The sequence below is a fragment of the Neofelis nebulosa genome, chromosome 13, assembly GCF_028018385.1.
Source record: "Neofelis nebulosa isolate mNeoNeb1 chromosome 13, mNeoNeb1.pri, whole genome shotgun sequence".
Lineage (NCBI taxonomy): Eukaryota > Metazoa > Chordata > Mammalia > Carnivora > Felidae > Neofelis > Neofelis nebulosa.
Genome location: NC_080794.1, coordinates 49,203,101 through 49,222,605, shown reverse-complemented (window position 1 = coordinate 49,222,605; position 19,505 = coordinate 49,203,101). Strand labels below are relative to the sequence as shown.

The following is a 19,505-nucleotide window of genomic DNA, read 5'->3' as shown; positions in this document are numbered from 1 at the left end:
GGGCATAAGACCCAGGGCCGCCAAGTGTCTGCGCGCCGCGGACTCGGCCGGTCCCTGCTGCCATGCCGGCCCCCGAGTGTCCCCCGGACCAGGAGTGCGGAGCACCGGGCGCCCCCTCCGAGCCGCGAGCGGGCGAGCGCCGCGCGGCGAGGCTGAGGCTCCGCAGTCACGTGGCCGAGAGGAGGGCGGAGGGGAGGGAGGCGGGCAGGGAGGGGAGGGGGAGCGGAGCCGAGGGGGAGGGGGAGGGGAGGGGGCGTCCTCCGCAGTTCGCTCCTCGCCGGGGCTCAGACACACAGCGAGCCCGGAGCCGCCGCGCCGGCCCGGCCGCCGCCTCCGCCGCCTCCGAAGCCGCCCGAGCCGCGGGAAGCGCCGCCGCCGCCGCCGCGGGCCGCCCCCGCCTCGCCGGCCTCGGCTCCGGCTGCCAGCGCCGCCGCAGCCGCCACCGGAGCGGGAGCGGGAGCCGGAGCCCGACCGCGCTGGGCTGGGCTGGGCTGGGCTGGGGCGGGCTCAGGGCGCAGGGGCGGGCGCGCGGGAGAAGACGCACGGGCGGGCTCGGCTCTCCCGGGGAGCGGCCCGGGACTGCACCCGGACCGGCGCCTCCCCGCTCCGCGCTGCCCTCGGCCTCGCCCCGGGCCCGGGCGGATGAGCCGCGCGCCCGGGGGACATGGAAGCGCTGACGCTGTGGCTTCTCCCCTGGATATGCCAGTGCGTGTCGGTGCGGGCCGACTCCATCATCCACATCGGTGAGCGCGGCGGGCAGCTGGGGTCGAGGCTGGGCGGGGGCCCCAGCGGCGTGGGGGGTGCGCGGCGTCCAAACTTGGCGGTTCCCCGGGCCGAGGGGCTCGGCGGGCGGTGCTCCCCCGAAGGGCCGTGTCGCGCCGCCCCGCGGAGGAGCTGTGCATGGGCCGCGCCGCGCTCCCGCGGGCTCTTCGCCGCTCCCCGGGGCTCCAATCCCTGCGGCCTCTGCCGACACTTAGGGCCGCGGCTGCGGGGAGCCCGGGGCTGGACGCGCGTCCGGACCCGCGCCCATGGCTGGGCCGTCGGCGGGCTCCGAGCAGCGGGGGGCTGGGGGCGGGCACGGCCCCGGGTCTCGCCAAGTTGGCAGGGCAGGATCAAAGAGGCCCCGACCGGAACCGTGTGTGAATGTGGGTGGGTGGGTGTTGTCAGCGTGTATCGCTGTGTGTGCGCCTGGCACCGTGTTGGTGTCACTGCGAGAGGGCGTTGGGATGTGTGGGTCCATCTGAGCCAGCGTTGGTGCGTGCACGACTGTCAGCCTGTTAGAGTGGACACAGTGTCTGCCTGTTTCCCCGGTGTGTGTCTGTGTATCTCGCAGTATATGTGTGGGTGTTTGTGTTTCTGGTTGTGGCGACTGCAGCCCAATCCTGGACAGTTCCAGAGTTTCCCGTGGTCCAAGTCTTGGGGGCCGGCAGACGGTCCAGGTGGTGGGAGCCGGGGGAAAAAGCGTGGGCGGCGGGGGGTGGGGAGGAGTGTGTGTGTGCGCTGAGCGGGAAGAGATGCATGGAGGGATAGAACCAGGAGAGATGAGCTAGAGGAGAAGAGGAGGGGGCGCGCGGAAGGGGAGTGTGTGGGAGTTGGTGGCGACAGGGGAGGAATCCCAGGAAGTTGGGCCAGGTTGGGGGGCTGAGAGCGGTTGCTTTGGGGGAGCCCCTCTGCAGTCGCCTTTCCGGAAGTTGGGAAAGACCAGCGAGCACAGAGAAACTGGGGGTTGGGAGGTGTGAGAAGGCAGGGATGATGGGACGGGCAGGGCGTGGGGTGGGGGGTGGGGAGGAGTGGTGAGGGAGTAGGCCTCGGCTGGGTGAGCTGCAACGCCCCCCGCAGGGGCCCGGCGCCAAACCTGCTTCCCGCCCGGGGGGAGGGGGGCCTCGGGTCTCGCGGTCAGCATTGCGGCTCTGGGTGTAACGTGGAACCCGGGCCTCCCTCCTCCCGCCCAGTCCCCAGCTCCCGGGATCATCGGGCCCAGTCCTGGGACCGTGGGGACCCTCGGGGCCTGGCGAGGCTGGGGAGACTCCAGAGTTGCCCAGGCTGCAGGGCCAAGCTCTGGCGAATCGGACCGATCTCCGCTGGAAGCGCAGAGTCCGCCAAGGCGGTGCTAAGCGCGCAAAGGGCCAGCCCGAGGCTGCCCTGGAGATGTTCGTGGTTCTAGAAGGCCCTTTCAAGAGCAGTACCTTATGAGGGCCTCCGCTCTACTGGGTCTGAAGGGAAGTGGTCTAGGGTACAGTCCCCTCTCCTTCCACATACACGCAGGAATAAGCAAGGAGGGGTGGAGCCCAGGGATCCAGACTGGGTAGCCTTAAGTGGAACCAGGATGGGACTGACCTGCTGGTCATCCAGGCCCCTGCGTAAAGAAGCCCCCAGGTGCAGCAAACTCAATGTTGACCTGCTTACTCAGCTTCACTCAAAGGGGGATCTCAGGGCAGAAGGAAGTCATCATTCCATTTTGGGATTGGGGTCTGGGACCGTTGCCCTGCAGGGGAAATTCCTGGCTCCTGCGATGGGATTCAAGGGGCCATATCAAGGCATTTAGGTGCTGCCTGAGGCCACTCCAGCTTGCCTCAGTCCGTGGGGCATGGTTGGGACACGAGGTGGCTTGGTTGTGAGACACATGTGTGACCTGGTGGCAGCATATGCAATGTGTAACTCGTGTCAACTGTGTGCACATGTACTCAGTGTGTGGGGGACGTCTTCCCGTGCTGGTTGACGAGGAGAGCCTTAAACTGTCCTGTCAAGCTGAAACCCCAGTCCGAGAAACTCCCCACCAGGCAACCAGCCGACCTGCCAGCATCATGACCCGAGGGCCAAGGCTAGGGTGGGGGTGGGGTGGGGAGGGAGAGCTCCTCTCTAGGCCGGGTCTTGACCCCTCCTCTCCTCTAGGTGCCATCTTCGAGGAGAACGCGGCCAAGGACGACAGGGTGTTCCAGCTGGCCGTATCAGACCTGAGCCTCAACGATGACATCCTGCAGAGCGAGAAGATCACCTACTCCATCAAGGTCATCGAGGCCAACAACCCGTTCCAGGCCGTTCAGGAAGGTGAGTGGCCGCGGCGCCCAGGGCTAACTAAACAGGGCCGCGGCCTGCCAGGCGGCGCAGCAGCGGAGACCCGCGGGGTTGGGACGGGCTTGGCCACCCAAAGCCCCCTGTGCACCTGGGCAGACGCGCGGTGCCAAGCACGTTGCGCGCGCCCTCGCCAGCCCACCAAACGGTGGCGCGAGGAGTGCTCTGCGCCGGCGAGCTGGAGCCGGGAGCTTGTGAGCACAGCGAGCTGGGCTCTTTGCCGGGCGTGTTGCGGGATTGTGCGGTTCTTTTACAGCTGGGTGCGCTCGTGTGTGCGCCCAGCGCTGGCGGCGCAGGCGTATGTAGCTCAGGGCCGTCTTTGTTTCTTGAGTGTTTGTGGGTGGGCGTGTCTGCGTGCCGGGTACCTGTGTCGGTGCACCGCCCCTGACCTCCATGGGCGGGGGTCTTCCGCGTCTGGAAGCAAGGAGCGCCTGGCGCCGGAGCCCGCCGACTCCCCTCGACGCAGCACAATTTGTTGTGCCCTGCGCCCACTGAGTGCCTCGGCCGGCGTGTCTGTGCCGTGCTTCTCCTCCGGGTTTGGAGGAACCGGTTTCTCTCTCGCTGTCCCTGCCGCGGGCGGAGGCGCCGTCGCCTGGGCCGGAGGTGGGCGCTGTTTGACCAGAAACGAAGCGGAGTTGGGCCGGCCGGGTTGCGGGGAGGGAATCCTAGCCCTCGCCTGTGCGGCCGCCGCCGTGGCCTGCAGCCGCTGCCTCGGTTTGGACCCGCCAGCAGGGGGTTAACGGGTGCGTGGCGGGGGTGTTCTCAACGGCGGCACCCTCTGTTTCCCCCTCGTCTCTCTTTCCTTTCCTTCTCACCTGGCTCAGGGCTGGGCTCTGGAGCCCCGTTCCTCCTCCATGTCACTAGCCACCTTCCTGATCAGGGCCTAGGGCTCCTTCCACCTCTGGCATCTGCCTAGCCTAGGTACCTTTTTCTATGCTCTGCCTTGCTCTCCGTATCCATGGGTTGACTCTGAGGCCCTTGCCCTGGAGTGTGAGGATAGGGGACACAGCTGGTGGCACAGGATGCAGGGATTCCTCCCAGGAGGGACTGACAGGACAGCCGGTATAGGTAAGAGGTGGGCTGGTTGAGTGTTCCAGGCCAGCTCCTGCACCCCCCAGCCCATCCCTCCAGTGGCTGGGCCCAGAGCCCTTCTGCTGCCTTGGGTTATATGTTGGCTGCTGGGCTCCTGGGTACCTGCACAGGTAGGGTGATTCAGTGAAGCCTCTGATCTGTGTCCAGAAGGTCAGAGCTGGTGCTGGAGAGAACTTTGTGCTAGAAGGAGGTCTTTGGGAGTCTCCTATTCTTGGGTGCAGCAGAGAAGGGGGAGGCTCAACTGTGAGTCCTGAAGGCCCAAGGATGCCTTAAAGTGGGTGTATAGGCCTGGAGTTTTGAGTGTGTTTTTGGAGTGGTGGCGAGTGGGGTGAAGCTGGCATTGTCTGTCGTGGGGACTGCTGCTTCCAGCCTTGGCAGACGTCTATTGTCTGATGTCCACTGAGGTACAGAAGGGGGAATCTCCATCCTTTGGTGTCTGTGTGGCCTACCACAGCCCCTGCCCTCACATGGCCCACCCCTGGACTTCCTTTCTGTGTGATCTCCTTACACCTCCTTGCAAGTGTCTGGTGTGAGCTCCAGCCAGGGAGGGTGGGGCCTCCTTAGCCAGGAATGACCCTAACTGGGGTGGGGATCCGGGGTGACACGGACTTACCCAGTCACATGCCATGATTTTTACAGTGCTTCTTGCTCCCTTGACACTGTTTCTACACATTTGTCTCTGTGGACAGTCATTCTCTGTGCTTGGGAGCTGAGGACACAGGTGGACATATGCATTTCTTGCACCCAGGGGCTCACAGTGTGGTGGTGATCCTGCCTGTGTTCCACATGCTGCTTTGGCTGTTCCACATTCTCTGTTGACATATTTTGCTTCTTTTGACTTCCCCTCTGCTGTTTGGAGTATTCCATGTTCATTCATTTTGCTCCTGAATGACGCCCATCCCCCCTCCCTCCAACAGCAGGTCTCCAGGGAATGAAGATGATGCTCTTGCCCAGGGTTACAGTCTTAGGCAGGTGACACACATAGGTGAACTGGGCAGCTGGACCCTGCAGGGCCTGTAGCGTGTGGTCTGGAGAGGTCATCTCTGTTAAAAGGAGCAGCTGTTATACAGCCGTAGCCGATTTTGCCATTTGGGAATGAAAATCCTAGTATAGTAGATGTGCCGATTTTTTTTTGTAAGGGGAGCCCCAAATCTGGACTTTAATTATAAAATCTGATTTCTAACTGTTGTCAACGAATCAAACCATTTAAACAATAAGCCAAACAAAACATACCTGTGGGCCATTCAACCTTCAAGCCCCAGGGCACCTTTGTCCTGGAGACCCAGGGTCTTGCTTTTCTGGATCTCAGTTTCTGTATTTTTATGATTGGAAGAATGTCTCAGGCTCCAGGGATACAGGCTGACAGTCTCAGAGGGTGTGAGGGGGAGCATGTGTACCTGTCCAGAAGGAGGGAGTTGGATCTTCGTGACTGAGGGATGTCTGATGACATCCGGGTAGAAGCATACGGACTGGGTGCTACTGGGATGCCTGCTGCCCAGAGAGTGTGTGCTGGTTAAAGCTGGTATGTGCTTTCAACTGATGAGCCGTGTGGGCAGAAATCCACATTGTTATCCCATGACCTTGCACAGACCTTGGATGTTGACAAGGGATAGGAAGAGCCAGCCCCTCAACGGCCTCAGGGAGTGCAGAGCAGTGCTCAGAGGCTCCTTGTCCCTAGCCTGGGGCTTAGCTGGGCAGGCACTCAACTCTCTGCATGTCCTTCCTTCTGTGCTCTGGGCTGCTGTCCATCCTGTGGTGTGGTCCTGCTTGGTGGATATCTTCTCTCTTTCCTGGGCCTGGATGATCATTGCAGTAGGCCGTGGGTGGTGGATATAATTTGGGTGGGAAAGGAAAGGACTTCTTGGTGGAGAGTGGCCATGGACCGAGGGCAGAGGCACACCGGGGTTCAGTTTCCATCATGGGCTGGACAAGATCCCAATGGACCCCCAGTACATTTGGGATTGAGGTGATCCTGTCCCCACTTTGCCTTCGAGGCAGCACCATGCAAGGATAAGAGCTTGGTCGCTACAGCCCAAGAAACCGGGTTCAAATTTGTCTTACCTCATGTGCAAGATGGAGATGTCCTAGCCTTGCTCCAAGCTTCTGTTCCCATACCCGTTAAAAGGAACCAACCATAGTACCTGGCTCATGGGATTATCATGCAGATGAAATGAGACAAGACATGTATAAATTGTCTGCAGAAGGCCTGTGGTAGGTGTTCAGTAAATATGAATTCCCTCTCTGTCCCCTGACCCAGCTGTGAATCCATCTCACTTTCTCTTGAGGCTGTTGATATTTTCAGCCACATCGTTTCTCAAGCTGGTGAATTCCTTGAGAACACACTCTCACTGACCTTTCCATTTTCAGCATTTTGCTAAACTTTTTCCCCCCTGATTATAAAAGAAACGCATCGCTACAGTGAGCATGAATCAATTAAAAAATGTAGAAAAGGAAAAGGCCATGCATGTTCATTATATAAAACATGAAAGGGACAGGAAAGCCTCACGAGGCAGAACAGAATCGTTCAGAATCCTACCAGTTCCTTCCAGTCTTTTTTCACTCACTGTATTTTGTTAAGTGCTGAGTGAGAGCTCCCATTCTGTTCTGTTCAGCTGGATACCCTGTTTTTTTTTCTTCTTCCATGTAACATCTTATTGGCTCTTTCTGAAATTGCTACAACATACATGTAAACACTGCTTAGTGGCTGCATATATTTTTCAATATTCAAGACAATCAATTTTTTAAAAAATGAAGTCGTTTATATGCTAAGGTATGCTTAAGTATCACTGAAGAGAACAAGAAACTCTGCTTTGATTTGTTGGTACTAAGATTTATACCTACGATTTCTTCAGGCTGGTTTTGTACAAGCTCCTGACAAACTACCTTTCAAGACACCTGGTCAGTTGATGTAAAAGAATGGGTCGCATTTAATAAAATATGCATTTGATGAGGATTTAAAGTTAGCAAATGGTAACACCGAAATGACATTTAAATCTTTATAATGTTGTGCCTGAGATTCAGTTGGCAAAGCCCATCTTCATAGTAAGTGAAAATTTGTCTTCTGGATACTAGAAGAAACACTAATTTGTCAAGTAAAAAAATTTCATATTGTTTTAAAGTGCTTGCTCAAAGAGAATATCATATAAATGAGTAAATGCATAAAAGAACTGGCTGAGCAGGAGTCTTCTCTGTTCACAGTATTATCTTTTACTGTAAGTAAAAGATTTGAGTTATTGGTTATACTGTGGACATATCTATCATACAGTGGAAAGATAACAATTTAGGGAAGAGGAAGGAAAGAGGAATGTGCATGGGAGGCAATATTCCTTTTAGTTCCAATAAGCACAAAAGTGTTTTAGGAAGACAAGGTAAAAATTACCCAAGTATAGCTTGGTGTTCATAATAAAACAATGAGACAATGAAATAAAGTGAAAGTAAAACAGTGAGCATGTTGGTGCCTATCTGATGGCCTTGGTCATTCATTTTATATTGGTCTCTCCTAGATGGTCACCCTGCCTCCTGTGTGCCATGCTGGGATGTAGATGTTCTGCTAGAAGGTCTCCTGCCCTGAGCTTTGATGCCTCTGGCATCTTCCATGGCTTCCTTTCAGAAGGATAAGGCCAGTGAGGGCAAATCCATCTAGACCCTCTGGCTGACCCACTTGTCTCTGGGAGGGGCTTTATGGGTCCCTGCCCAGGAGATACCAGCAGGGGCTTTCTGAGTGTGATGTTGGTGATATCATAAAGATGTGTGTAGGCCCGCGACCGTCATTCCCAGCCACTTGGCCGGAGCAATTTTCCCCAGGTGCTGAAACAAATTTTGCCATAAATTTAGTTGGTCAAAAGCAGGAATTTATCATCTACGATTCTGTAGGTCAGAAGCCTGATACAAGTCTCACTGGACTGAAGTCCAGATGCTGATTCCCTCTGGAGGCTCTAGCAGAGTATCTGTCTCTTTGCCTTTGCAGCTTCAAAAGGCTGCCTGTCTTCCTCAGCTCTTGGACCCCTTCCACCATCTTCTGCCAGCAATGGTGGGTGGGGTCCTTCTCACAGAGTGACTCTGATCTCGCCTCTGTCCTCCTATCTTCTGTTGGCCTCTGACTCTTCTGCCTTTCCCTCCCTAGGACCCTGTGATTTCACTGGGCCTGCCAGGATAATCCAGGACAACCTCCCTGTCTTATAGTTGGCTGATTAATTAACCCTCCGCAACCTTAATTCTCTGATGTGAAGCCTCATGTGGTCACAGTTGTGGGGATTAGGGTGTGGGGGTCTTTGCGGGCCATCGCCCTGCTGCCATGTTGGCACACCTGTCAGTGCCCATCATAGCCAGTGCACGTTGTCCCCTCTTTCCTTTCTTCTGCACGGTTGACTGCTCTCCTGCTTGCTGGGGGGCATCTTCTGGTCTTAGCCAGACCTGCTAGAGGCACGTGGGACCTATGGCCGTGTTTCCATGTCTACCAAGCTTGCTCTGGAGGTGGCAGTAAGCCTGCAGGCCTCTATAGACTCACCTGTGCTCTCCAGTGATGCACTGACTTCCTTCCTTGGGCCTGGAAGCTGCTTGTGCCTAAGGAAGGTCCCAGGAGAATCTTCTTTTTGAAGAGCCAGACTGTAAGGCCCATCTACCACACAGGCCCATACCTCCTTTTCTCTCTGGGCAGGTGCTTCAAACCCTCCTTCCTCCCCCACGTCATCCACCATGCCCACCTAGAGCCCAAGGTGGGGGGCCTTAACTGAGTCCGTCTTACTTGGTTGCTGCTTGGAGCTCTTCCTGGTCCCATAGGGCCTGCTGCCAGCAAGACTTTTGGGCTGGAAGATGGTTGTGGCCGTGGCTTCAGGCAGTGATGGCTCCACGCTGGAGGGGGCCTGGGGACAGGGAACCATCTAGTCCCCTCTCTGGATTGCTCACCAGCTTGTGGTTGTGTCAAGGAGTGGTCTCCATCCCTCCCTCAGCTGAGTAACCGGGCTCCAGAATTCTCCTTCATTCTAGGGTCACTCCTGTGTGTGCAAACAGGCAGGCACACACATGCACACACACTCTCTCACTTTATGGACACCTGCCTCACTCACATCCTCATAGTTTGGGTTCTAGAGGCTTCCTTTTAGTATCCCTGTTGCCATATCCTTATCCCCAGTTTGGGAGTTTGGACCTAACTGGCAATTTGTGAATAGATGGTTATTAGTGCCAGGCATATAGGCCAGGGGTGTGTGGGTCTAGTGAGACACTTGTCCTCAGGCTGCCTCTGAGCGGCTGCTAGTCCCTTTCTTGGTGACAGGGGGACTTTAACAACTGTCCTGTCTGGAGCAGCTTGATGGGGCCATTTCTCCAGATTTCTTGTGGAGGACAACTAAGACTGGCCCTTAGCACCTGGAGCTGTATCTTATAAGGGCAGATAGACTCCTTCCAAATTCTTGTAGTTTCCAGTCAAAAATCCCCTAGCTTGGTCCCCTCTAGCAGCCATATTCCCTCTTTACTTTGCCTTTTCATTACCAGAAAATGCTAAAAACTTGAAACATTTAGTCTGTATTGCCTATTCCTGAACCATTTATAACCCAGTGCGATCCTTGGATATGAATTTTTTCAGACTTGGCTACTGAGGTCCCTGCCCCCTGGTTTTGTTCTATGGTTCCCTTGTATCAGCTAGGAAGACTTAAGTTAAGCTGTAGCAACAAACAATCTCAACATTTCAGTGGCTTTACATAACAAAAATTTATCTCCTTCTCATTCTACATGTCCGGCATTGGTCAGCATGGAGTTTGGCTCATGATGGTCACTCAGCTTGAATATTGCCAGTTGCTGTGCCACATGGAAAGAGAGCTCTGGGGGTCTCAGCCGAAAGTGGGGGGGGGGCGGGGAGGACATGTGTCACTTCTGGTTATAGCTTATTGGCCAAAACTACTCACATGGTTCCAGCTAGTCATAAGTCATCCAAGAAGCACAGTCCTACTGTGGGCCTGGAAGGAGGGACAACTGGAAACATTTGGTGAATGACACGAATACGTATTCATGGGGCACCTGGCTGGCTCAGTTGGTTAAGCACCCAACTCTTGATTTTGGCTCAGGTCATGATCTCTGGGTTCATGAGTTCGAGCCCTGCATCAGGCTCTGTGCAGCACAGAGCCTGCTTAGGATTTTCTCTCTCTCCCTCTCTAACCCCTTCCCTGCTCACGTGCTCTCTCTCTCAAAATAAATAAACTTTAAAAAACAAACAAACAGGGGTGCCTGGGTGTCTCAGTCGGTTAAGTGTCTGACTTGGGCTCAGGTCATGATCTCGTGGGTCATCAGGCTCTGTACTGACAGCTCAGAACCTGGGTCTTGCTTCAGATTTTGTCTCCCTCTCTCTGCCCCTCCCTTGCTTGCACTCTGTCTTGCTCTCAAAAATAAATGTTAAAAAATTTTTTTTAAATTAAAAAATTTTAACAAACAAATAAACACAAAAAACCAAATACTTATTCATATCAAAACAGTCCTTCCATTTCCTTGGGGACTTATTAAAACAACAGAGAAACAACCCAAAACAGGCTTAGGTATTGGATCCCATCTGGGCCAAATCCATTGCTCCCATCACTTCCCCCTTGTCCACTCATTTACACGTCCCTCTGCTCCGGAAAACTCTGGGCTTTGGTGTTGGGGGAAGTCAGGAAGCCTGGGTTCCCAGCCCCCACTGGACTTTCAAAAGAGAGACAATCTTGGGGCACCTGGGTGACTCAGTCAGTTGAGCGTCCGACTTTGGCTCAGGTCATGATCTCACAGTTCGTGAGGTTGAGCCCCATGTCGGACTCTGTGCTGAGTTTGGAGCCTAGAGCCTGCTTTGGATTCTGTGTTTCCCTCTCTCTCTGCCCCTTCTCTGCTCATGCTCTGTTTCTCTCAAAAATAAATAAACTTTAAAGAGAGAGAGAGAGAGAGAGAGAGAGAGAGGGAGAGAGAGAGAGAGAGAATCTTGTGTCTACCAGCCTTGTCCTCTGTAAACTAGGGACCAGACAGGCACAGCTTCAGAAGGCTTGGGTTAGCTGCTTCCTAAGTGTTGAGGTGAAGATGGGGGTTAAGGCCTGGCCATCACTGAACCCAGCATCCGTGAGCCCCCACAGCCAGACTTCAGCTGCCTGTGGCCTTGGCAGGGTTTCCTGTGGTCCTGTTCCTTTCACAGAATTCCCCTGCCCCAGGCCATCTTCACCCCTGCCTTCCCCACACAGCAGCAGCTGGCTCTCACTATAGCTTTGGGCTAGAGCAGAGACTCATCACTGCCATGGGCTGGCCAGTGACAGGTTCTCTCTCTGGGGTCTAGCCTTTCTGACAGGCATGGGGCCCAGGAAGGCATCTGGGTCCGTGTCCAATATCTCATCAGTTGAGTTCTCTAAAGACCTTCTTTCCAACCTATAAACAGCCAGTTTTGTGGCCAATGGCCATGGGGTGGGAAGAGAAAGACCCATGATTGTCCCTTCTGGGCCTAGAGCACAGGCAGGGTAGCTGTGCAGTGATTAGATGGCTTCCATTTGTTTGTTTCTGGGTCCAGGCTGTGGGTGAGGTAGGCTCCCAAGGGGTGAAGCCAGGGACTGCCAGTTGGGGCCCCAGGGTGGTCCTCAGCCCAGGCTGTACCGCCCCCCCTCCAGCCAGATCTGGCATATGTGGCCTTGGCCAGTCCCGTCTACCCTGTTTGCTTCCCTCACATCAGTCCTTCGCTGGTCCCAGGCAGGGGCAGCCGGATGTTGCCTCTCCACCTCTGTTCTTCGGCCCGGCCCTCCTACTCCTCCACACGGGAGGATGTGGTGCTCAGAAGCCAAGATGGGGGCAGAAGGAGCCCTGTGCTCTCACTCATAGACTGGGGTTCTCGTCCCTGCTCTGCTGTTTGACTCTGGGCAGGTTACCTCAGTGTCCTCAACTGGAAGATGGGAGTGACAACACAGAGGACAGATAGCTCACAGGGTCAGTTGAGGAAATTTAATAAAATGCCTGGCTAAAGGCCAAGCAAAGAGGTAGAAGAGGTAGAAGAGTGGTCCCAAGGGGCTCTTGGCCCCCTTCCCCTTTGTGACCTGGGCTGGGCAGGCTCCCCCAGCCCCTGTAGCATTTAGGGCAGCTTAGAGTTGAGTCCGGCCTTTCTGGGTGTCCCAGAAGGGCAGGGAAGCAGGTTGCTGTTGATGACATGGCTCATATGGAAGCTACCTGGAGCCATCTGTGTGGGCCAGAGCTCAGGGACCCTGGAGACTGTCATTGCACACTGTTGCAATCATGCTGCAACCTTGCTGTTCTGAGTGCATGGAACAGCCAGAATCCAGCTTGCCTGGCCCAGCCTACTTGCTCTGTATGGGTAGAAAGGGCTCAGACAGGTCTGGAATCAAATCCCAGCTCTGTGAGTGATTAGCTGTATGGTCTTGAAAGGTCACTTGCCCTCTTTGAGCCTCAATTTCAACATCTGTGAAGTGGGGTTACCTTGGTGTCGTGTTGATAGATCTACACAGGTGAGGTATGCCTGGAAGGAAGGAGGCTTTCGGCAAGCGGTCATCCTCGGAATGCCCAGCAGAGGAGTGCTCAGCCTAGTGCTGGGGTTAAGTGTGTGGGTGGTGGCACATAGGACACTCCGTAGGCATTTGTTTTCCCTGTGTCCTGGCCACCATTTGTCCTGTCCTCCTGGGCCCCTGATAAGGGTACATGATACTCCTTGGTCTCTGGGCCTGCCTGGGTGCCACCAACTGCCTGGTCAGGGTAGAGACATGGGCCCTGCTGGGTGGACATCATCCTCACCCCACTGTGGCCGGTGCTCCTGGCTTAGCCTATGCATCTGCTCGCCCTGCATGACCTGAGCCCCTGTGGACCTGACCTTGGCCTGGCTTTGCAGGCTGTCTGCTTCCCATGAGCTCCTCCTGCTCAGTCTTGAGGTCTTGCCTTGGCTCTGTCCCTGGACTGGGGTTGGGGACTGTCTTCTGTCCTTTTGTTTGGGTACCCAGAGGCACAGTGAAAGAGAGAGAGAGGGGTCACTTTCTAGGCCCTGGTCTGAGCTCCCTGCGTTTGTCTGTCTGGTGTCCATTTTAGAGGGCTGGGGCCAGGAGCTGAGGTGATCCTGACTTAGCTCAGAGCTAGGTCCTGCTGCCTTCCATTCCTGTCACGGCTGCGGACATCAAATGTTACTTCTCCTCAGTCCTGGTTGGCTCCCAGGGCACCTGCTCTCACTCGCCTCTCCCTGGGGCTCTTGTGGTCCAAACAACTCCCTGGGCTGCCCCTGAGGCCTGTATGTAGGCTGCCAGCCTGAGGGTACGTCTCTCCCTGTCACTGAGCCCCCAGCTGGAGCCTCAGCTCAGGGCTGGCTCAGGGCTTCTCCTGTGTATCTGATAAAGGCTCTCAAGGGCTGACACAGGAAACTGCATGGCTCACAGCGCTGAACTGAGGCTGCACAGGGCACCTATGGCCAGTGTTCTTCCAGGGACAGGCAAGTATGGTGGCCACACCTCTGGGGAGTGCTGAGGAGGTCCTCGGGCATCCCATGGAATCGAGGCAGAGCACCTCTGCCCTGTGTGTGCATGTGTGTGTACAAGTGTGTGTGTATGGGGGTGTATGTGAGTGTATACATGTGTGTGCACATGTATGTGCGTGTGCACAAGTATGTGTGCTTGTGAGTATGTGTGCACGAGCATGTGTGTGTGTGTGTGTGTGTGTGTGTGTGTGTGTGTGTGTGTGTTGTAGATACCCATGCTGTCTGGGCAAGTTCTGCAGAAAGAGCCAGCAGTTCCAGCCGCTGCTTGGAGCCTCTCTAGTCCTGTCCCTCTTTACCCTCCTCAGGTCTCAGTTCAGATGTGGCATCCCTGGGGAGTCCCCCCATGCCCAGAGGAGGCTGGCCCTGCCCCGTGCCCCCATCCTCCTGTGTTTGGTGATGTCTCCTGGAGGCTGTGGGCTGTGGGAAGGGAGGGACTTGCTCTCTTTTGTGCCCTATTATGTCCTCAGCTCTGAGGGACATTCATGAGGAACGATCAATAAATATCATTTCCCCGTTCCTCCTGGGGCAGGCACATCCTTGGACCCAGATATGTGCTCCTGCCCCTGGGCCCCTTGGAGATCACTCCAATGGATGGTCATTGTGGTTGTGGAACCTTGACTTGACTAAGCTCAGGAAGAGGCTGAGGGCCACAGCCTGGGCCCTTCCCTATTGTTGGCATCCACGGTGGCACTTTGGCATCATGTCAGTGGGGTGAGGGTGGGAGCCAGCCTGCCTGCACACCCCAGGGAGTGGCCCTCTGGGGGTCCCAGCCACATGGGTCAGCAGCCAGCACAGGGTTCTGGTATCCAGAGCTGGAGGAGGGCCTGCAAGCCAAGGTCAGCGAAGGTTTGGAAGTGCTGTGGACTGCATGGGTCCCCCCCCAAATTCATATGTTGAAGCCTCAACTCCCAACATGATGGTATTTGGAAGTGGGGTTTTGGGGAGGTGATTAGGTTGAGATGGGGCCTTGAGGGTAGGGCCCTTCATGGTGGGGTCAGGCATAAGAAGAGAACAGAGAACTTGCTGTCTCTGTACAACGAGAGATGTAGCTGCTATCCCTGCCACACTGGCCTCCGAGGAAGCAGGAGCTGGAGCCCTCACAGTGTTCGGGAGCTGGAGGGGCTTTGAAGCTCTGTTGTTAATGATCAAAACCTCATCAGGAGACGCCCGCCTGAGCGCAGCTCAGGGGGTCTGACTGTGTCAGGCTGCTTAGCTCCTGTCAAGAAAATTAACTTCATTAAAAGGAGGACGGCAGGTTTGTGATGAGTATCAGCACCCATTGATCAGTCCTGGTGAATGCTCCAGGGCAGCTTCTAGATGGTGGGGTAAAGCTAGATGGGGGCCACATGCCTGCTGTGCCCTGCCCTCACCTCCGGGACACTGTTTGTGCACAGACATCCAGGCACCTGCTGCCAGTGGGGAGGCTCCTGCCCCGCCTTGCCCCTCAGAGCTCACCAGGGCCTCTTCCTGACGCTCGTGTCTGGCCAGACCCCTCTGCTCCTGACCTGCAGGATGATGTCTGTGCTCAGCATTTGGGTCCTTGGGGTCCAGCCTTGTCCCTGCTGCATGCCCTGGTGCACTTGCTGTGCCGGCAGAGAGGGCCTGGTTCTCCCCTGACTCTGTCCACCCACTTGCCCCTGTGCCCCAGTCTCCCCATCACTTTGCAGTCTTAGCTGGGGAGGTTCTTCAGGAGGCCTCCCCTGGCTGCTCTTCTCCGTTAGCTGGGGCTTCCTGTTTGCTGCCACACTGTCCTGTGTGTCTCCCATCATGTCCTAGTCACTGCCTGTGAGGTCTGTGAGTGTAGGCACCATGAGCTCCGCATCTCAGGACTCCTGGGCACATGCAGTACTGGGGCAACTGTTTGTTGAATGGCTATCTGACTGTCCCTCTGGCACTTACACGTGTGGGCCTGCAAATACACACAGGAGTGTATACCTAGTGCCCCGTTGAACTCACAGACACACGCCTGCACACTGGCTGAGACCCCAGTGGTGGGTGGGTCCAGGGATCATCTCCCCAGAGAACCCCTCCCTGGGGGAGCATGTCAGGTTGCCTGCTGAGAGTATGTTCTGAGGACCCCGCTGGGACTGTGGCAAGGTGGCTGACCCACAGTGCCCTAGAGGCTGTGGAGAGTTTCTGCCTCTCATGGCCTGGGAGGAAGTTGTTGCCCCCATGCATTTGTGGGAATTCTAAGCTGGACCATCTGAAAAACCACATCCTAACCTCACATCAGGGAAACCTGCTGAGGGTCTGAAATCACCGTCTCTATTAGCTGTATTAATCATGTGGGAGTTAGAAACCCTTAGGTACTGGCCTAAGCAAAACAGGGCTATTTATCAGGCCATGTAATGGCAAAGGCCAGAGGTTGTGTAACTTCAGACATGGCTGGATCCAGGGGCTCAAGTGGTATCCCCAGGACTCTGCTTCCATCTCCACATCCTTGTGGAGCTTCCTTCCCAGGCAGCCCTATCCACTCAGTGCTCCTGCCTGCTGCAGGCTGATGTCTAATCAGCCCAGCCCCATGGTCCCTGCCCATGGGAAGAGGGGGGTTGTTTAAAAGGAGTCTCATAAGGGTCCCAGGACTGCCACTCACTGGTCTGGCATGGGGACGGGCTCCTCCCGGAATCAGTCCTGTGCCAGAGGAGTGGGATGCCCTGATGGGTCAGGCTTGTGCTGCCTCAGCACCCCTGCTAAGACTGAAAGGGGTAGAGCATATGTGGTCATATCACTGGGAGAGGAGAGAGGATGCTGGGCCCACAGTAGCATGCCCTCACATTTTCTCTTTGCTGCCCTGAGCAGCTTTCTGCCCATGGGCCGCTGGGACTGGGATTGGACTGAAAGCCCTGGAGCCATACCCAGTGGACGCCAAGAGATCCCAGAGCATGCTGACTAGAAACCTCTCTTTCGGGCAGGGTTGAGAGAGGGAGGAGCCAGGGTTTGAGCTCGGGGTAGGTGGGGAAAGGAGAGGAGGCTGGCGGCTGAGCCCTTCTGGAAGGTTTCCTTGGGGGAGGGGCACTTGTGCTGGCCTGAGGGCCAGGGGGCTTTGAGAGAGGCGGGTGACACTTGTTTCAGGGTGGGTTTAGGACAGTGAGGGAAGAGTCGGGACTAGACTGGTGGGGCCAGCGCTGGGGAGTGGGAAGATAGGAGGGGACCTGAGACCTGAGTCCCTTTCTCCCCAGTGTCCCAAGGGTCTCTGTGGGTGTGGTGTGACCCAGGCCTCCCTTAGCACCCCCAAGTCCTGATAGGAGGCAGGGCCTTATTCTCAGGAGGTGTCACTCACTGCTCCCTGGGCTCTTGCAGCTCCTGGGTGACCTCGGTCCTCTCCCTTTCTCTGAGCTTGATGTGAACACCCTGTCTGCAGGAGAGAGCAGGGCACTGGGTCATGGCCTTACACACTCGGCCCCCAGTTTTTACGTAGCCACAGACCTTTCCCTTGGACCCAGGCTCAGCCTTGCCTACCCAGTAGGTCTTTTCTATCCCCACACCGATTGTGGGCTGGGGTCTTTCCTCGCTTTTCCAAGTGGCCCATTTGTGGCTGCTCCCGAGAACTCCCTCCAAAGGAGGGAAGGAGCCCTGGGCTGGTAGCCAGAGACCTGGCCTTGCCCCTTGTCCTGGACTGGTTCTGCTCATCCTTCTGCATAGTGGGGCCATTGCCCCCGGAGGCTGGGCCACCACGACAAACTAGGAGTTGCTGGCCCTATCGTCAAGGGCTCCTGCAGCCTCCTGGGCCATGTCTGCCCTGCTCTGAATGACTAATTGAATAGAAACCCTCCACACACCGTGAGGCAGAGCTCCGGCCTTGCCTAATCTCGTTAAGAGGTCCCCTGACAGTCTCATTAGGCGGCTGGCTGCGTGGAGAGGTTTATCTCTGCCACAGGGTGGTCAGGTCCCTGGAGGCTGGACCTGGGATCAGGCCCCCACCCCACTGCCCTCCAAATACGGGTCCAGGCAGACGTGAGGCTGTGCAGCTCAGCCGGCCACTGCCAGTCTGTACTTAATCGGTTTCGGTTTGCTGGACTTAATTACTTTCAAATTATTAACTTCAGCTGGAGAAAGCAGGTGGTAGGGGTCGAGGAAGAAATATGAACATCCTTATGAGGTGTGAGGTGGGCCAGGACTGAGAGGATGGTCTCCAGCCCCACCAAGACTATTCTCTGGGAGAGCCCTGGCGGGCTGTGTCCAGCAGTGAGGGCCAGGCCCTCCGGACTGACCATCCTGCACGCTGCGGCCACAGAGCTGGGAGCGGCAGGGATAGTCGAGTGGGCTTGGAACGTGACCTGTGCTACAAGAGAATGAAGCCAGCCCAAGGAGGCAATGATGTGGTGCCTAACCTAGCCTGGGCTTGGGAACAATCATGGGAGGCTTTCTGGAAGAAGTGACTCCTGAGTCAAGTCCTAAGTGAGGAATGGGGGGGTGGGGTGGGGTTGGTCAGGCAAAGAAAGGGAGGTAGGCATTCCAGGTGGTGGAAGAGCTTGAGCAAAGGCTCAGATCACAGATCAGCTCACTGATCTGACCAGGGTGACTGGGATTAAGTGGAGGAGGAGGGTACTGACAGCCTCGTAAGGTCTACGGGGGTCTTAGAGCTTCTGCTCTGTTGTCCTGGCAGAAGTGGCCCAGGCTTTGGGGATTGAGCCCCTAGGGCAGGCAGGGGGTGTAGGCTGTAGGCTTCGGGGCCCAGAGATGTATACCTAGATGTAGGCCTTGAGTCATGAGGGAAGAGACCCATGACGATGGGGAACACAAGGGGACAGTCAGTTCCCTCCACTCTACTCCCTCCCTTGTAGACCTCCATGCTCTGCTCCCAGGGGCTGAGGATAGAGGCTTGTCCTTGAAGATCCCAGATATAGAGTGAGTCATTATTGGAGATTTCAGGATTTCTGCATAGTGTGGCCCTTCCTATATGTCTGGCTCCTGTTTCTCATGCCCACAACTGCCTGGTCATCCATGGATGGGTCAGGTGGAGGGGAGAGGAGGGGCAGGTTGCTAGGCTCTTCTGGGAATGCCACCTGGCCCCACCTAGGCTGGGGGAGCAGGGCCCAGAGCCCCAAATTCCTGCTGGCAGGTGAGGTAACCCCAGGCTTTTCTGTTCCTGTCAACCCAAGCTGGGCCTTTCTTGGAGTCACCTGATGACATCTACTGCTAATGACAAGAGTACCTGCCTTTCACAGATATCAAAGCCTGAGGTCCCCTGCCCAAGCCCAAAGCAGAGCCGGAGACAAAGGCAGATGTGTAGCAGTATACTTTGGAATGTGTTCTAAAGGGGTAGGAAGTATGAACCAGGGAAGGAGAGAAAGCTAGTCGGAGCCAGTCCCAGAGTGGGGCCCATCCCCATCAGGACCATGCAGACCAACTCTTGGATTGCCCCCCTAGCAAAGGGACAGGAGAGTATTTATCCACCAGCCAACTCCCCAGTGGTCAGGGTGGTCCAAGGGCATTCCCTCCCTGGCTGTTCCAGGTTTGCACAGCAGCTTGGCTGGGTGGGCCCCTGTGTGCAGCTCATGTGGTGCCAGCAGAGGCAGGGAGCCCTGGTGCAGGGGAGGTGAGGCGCTGCTGCATTATACCTGCTCGCAGCCAGTCACCACGGCAACAGTCCAAAGGTGGACTAAGGGGATGTGACCTGGGCCATAAAAGTTGACTGATACTCAGATTCTGCCAGACTTCCTAGAATGACTTGATGGTGAAATTTCAGGCATCAGGGCAGGGACTTTCCTGAAATCATATCCTGCAAGTGTGCTTTGGCCCCCAAAGGGACTGGCATAGGAGGATTTGGTGCCTGGATCTATCCCCAGTGTCATCTATCTGATGACATCACTAGAGTTGGACAGCCTAGCAACTGAGTCTTGTTTGTCCCTGTTCCTCCACCAGCCTCTGGCCAATT

General features: G+C 56.1%; 1 protein-coding gene across 4 annotated transcripts in view; it reads left to right on the top strand.

Moving 5' to 3' along the window:
- The first annotated feature begins 247 nt into the window (after positions 1-247).
- The window catches only part of GRID1 (glutamate ionotropic receptor delta type subunit 1), a 703,858-nt gene continuing 684,600 nt past the window's right edge, over positions 248-19,505 (top strand). For 2 of the 4 annotated variants that reach the window (XM_058696896.1, XM_058696897.1), the window contains exons 1-2: positions 248-743; positions 2,893-3,048. In XM_058696896.1, the coding sequence (XP_058552879.1) occupies positions 665-743; positions 2,893-3,048 (235 nt within the window). In that variant the 5' untranslated portion in view covers positions 248-664. The remainder of the gene's footprint in view (positions 744-2,892; positions 3,049-19,505) is intronic. The other 2 variants (XM_058696898.1, XM_058696895.1) reach the window with 2 other exon arrangements.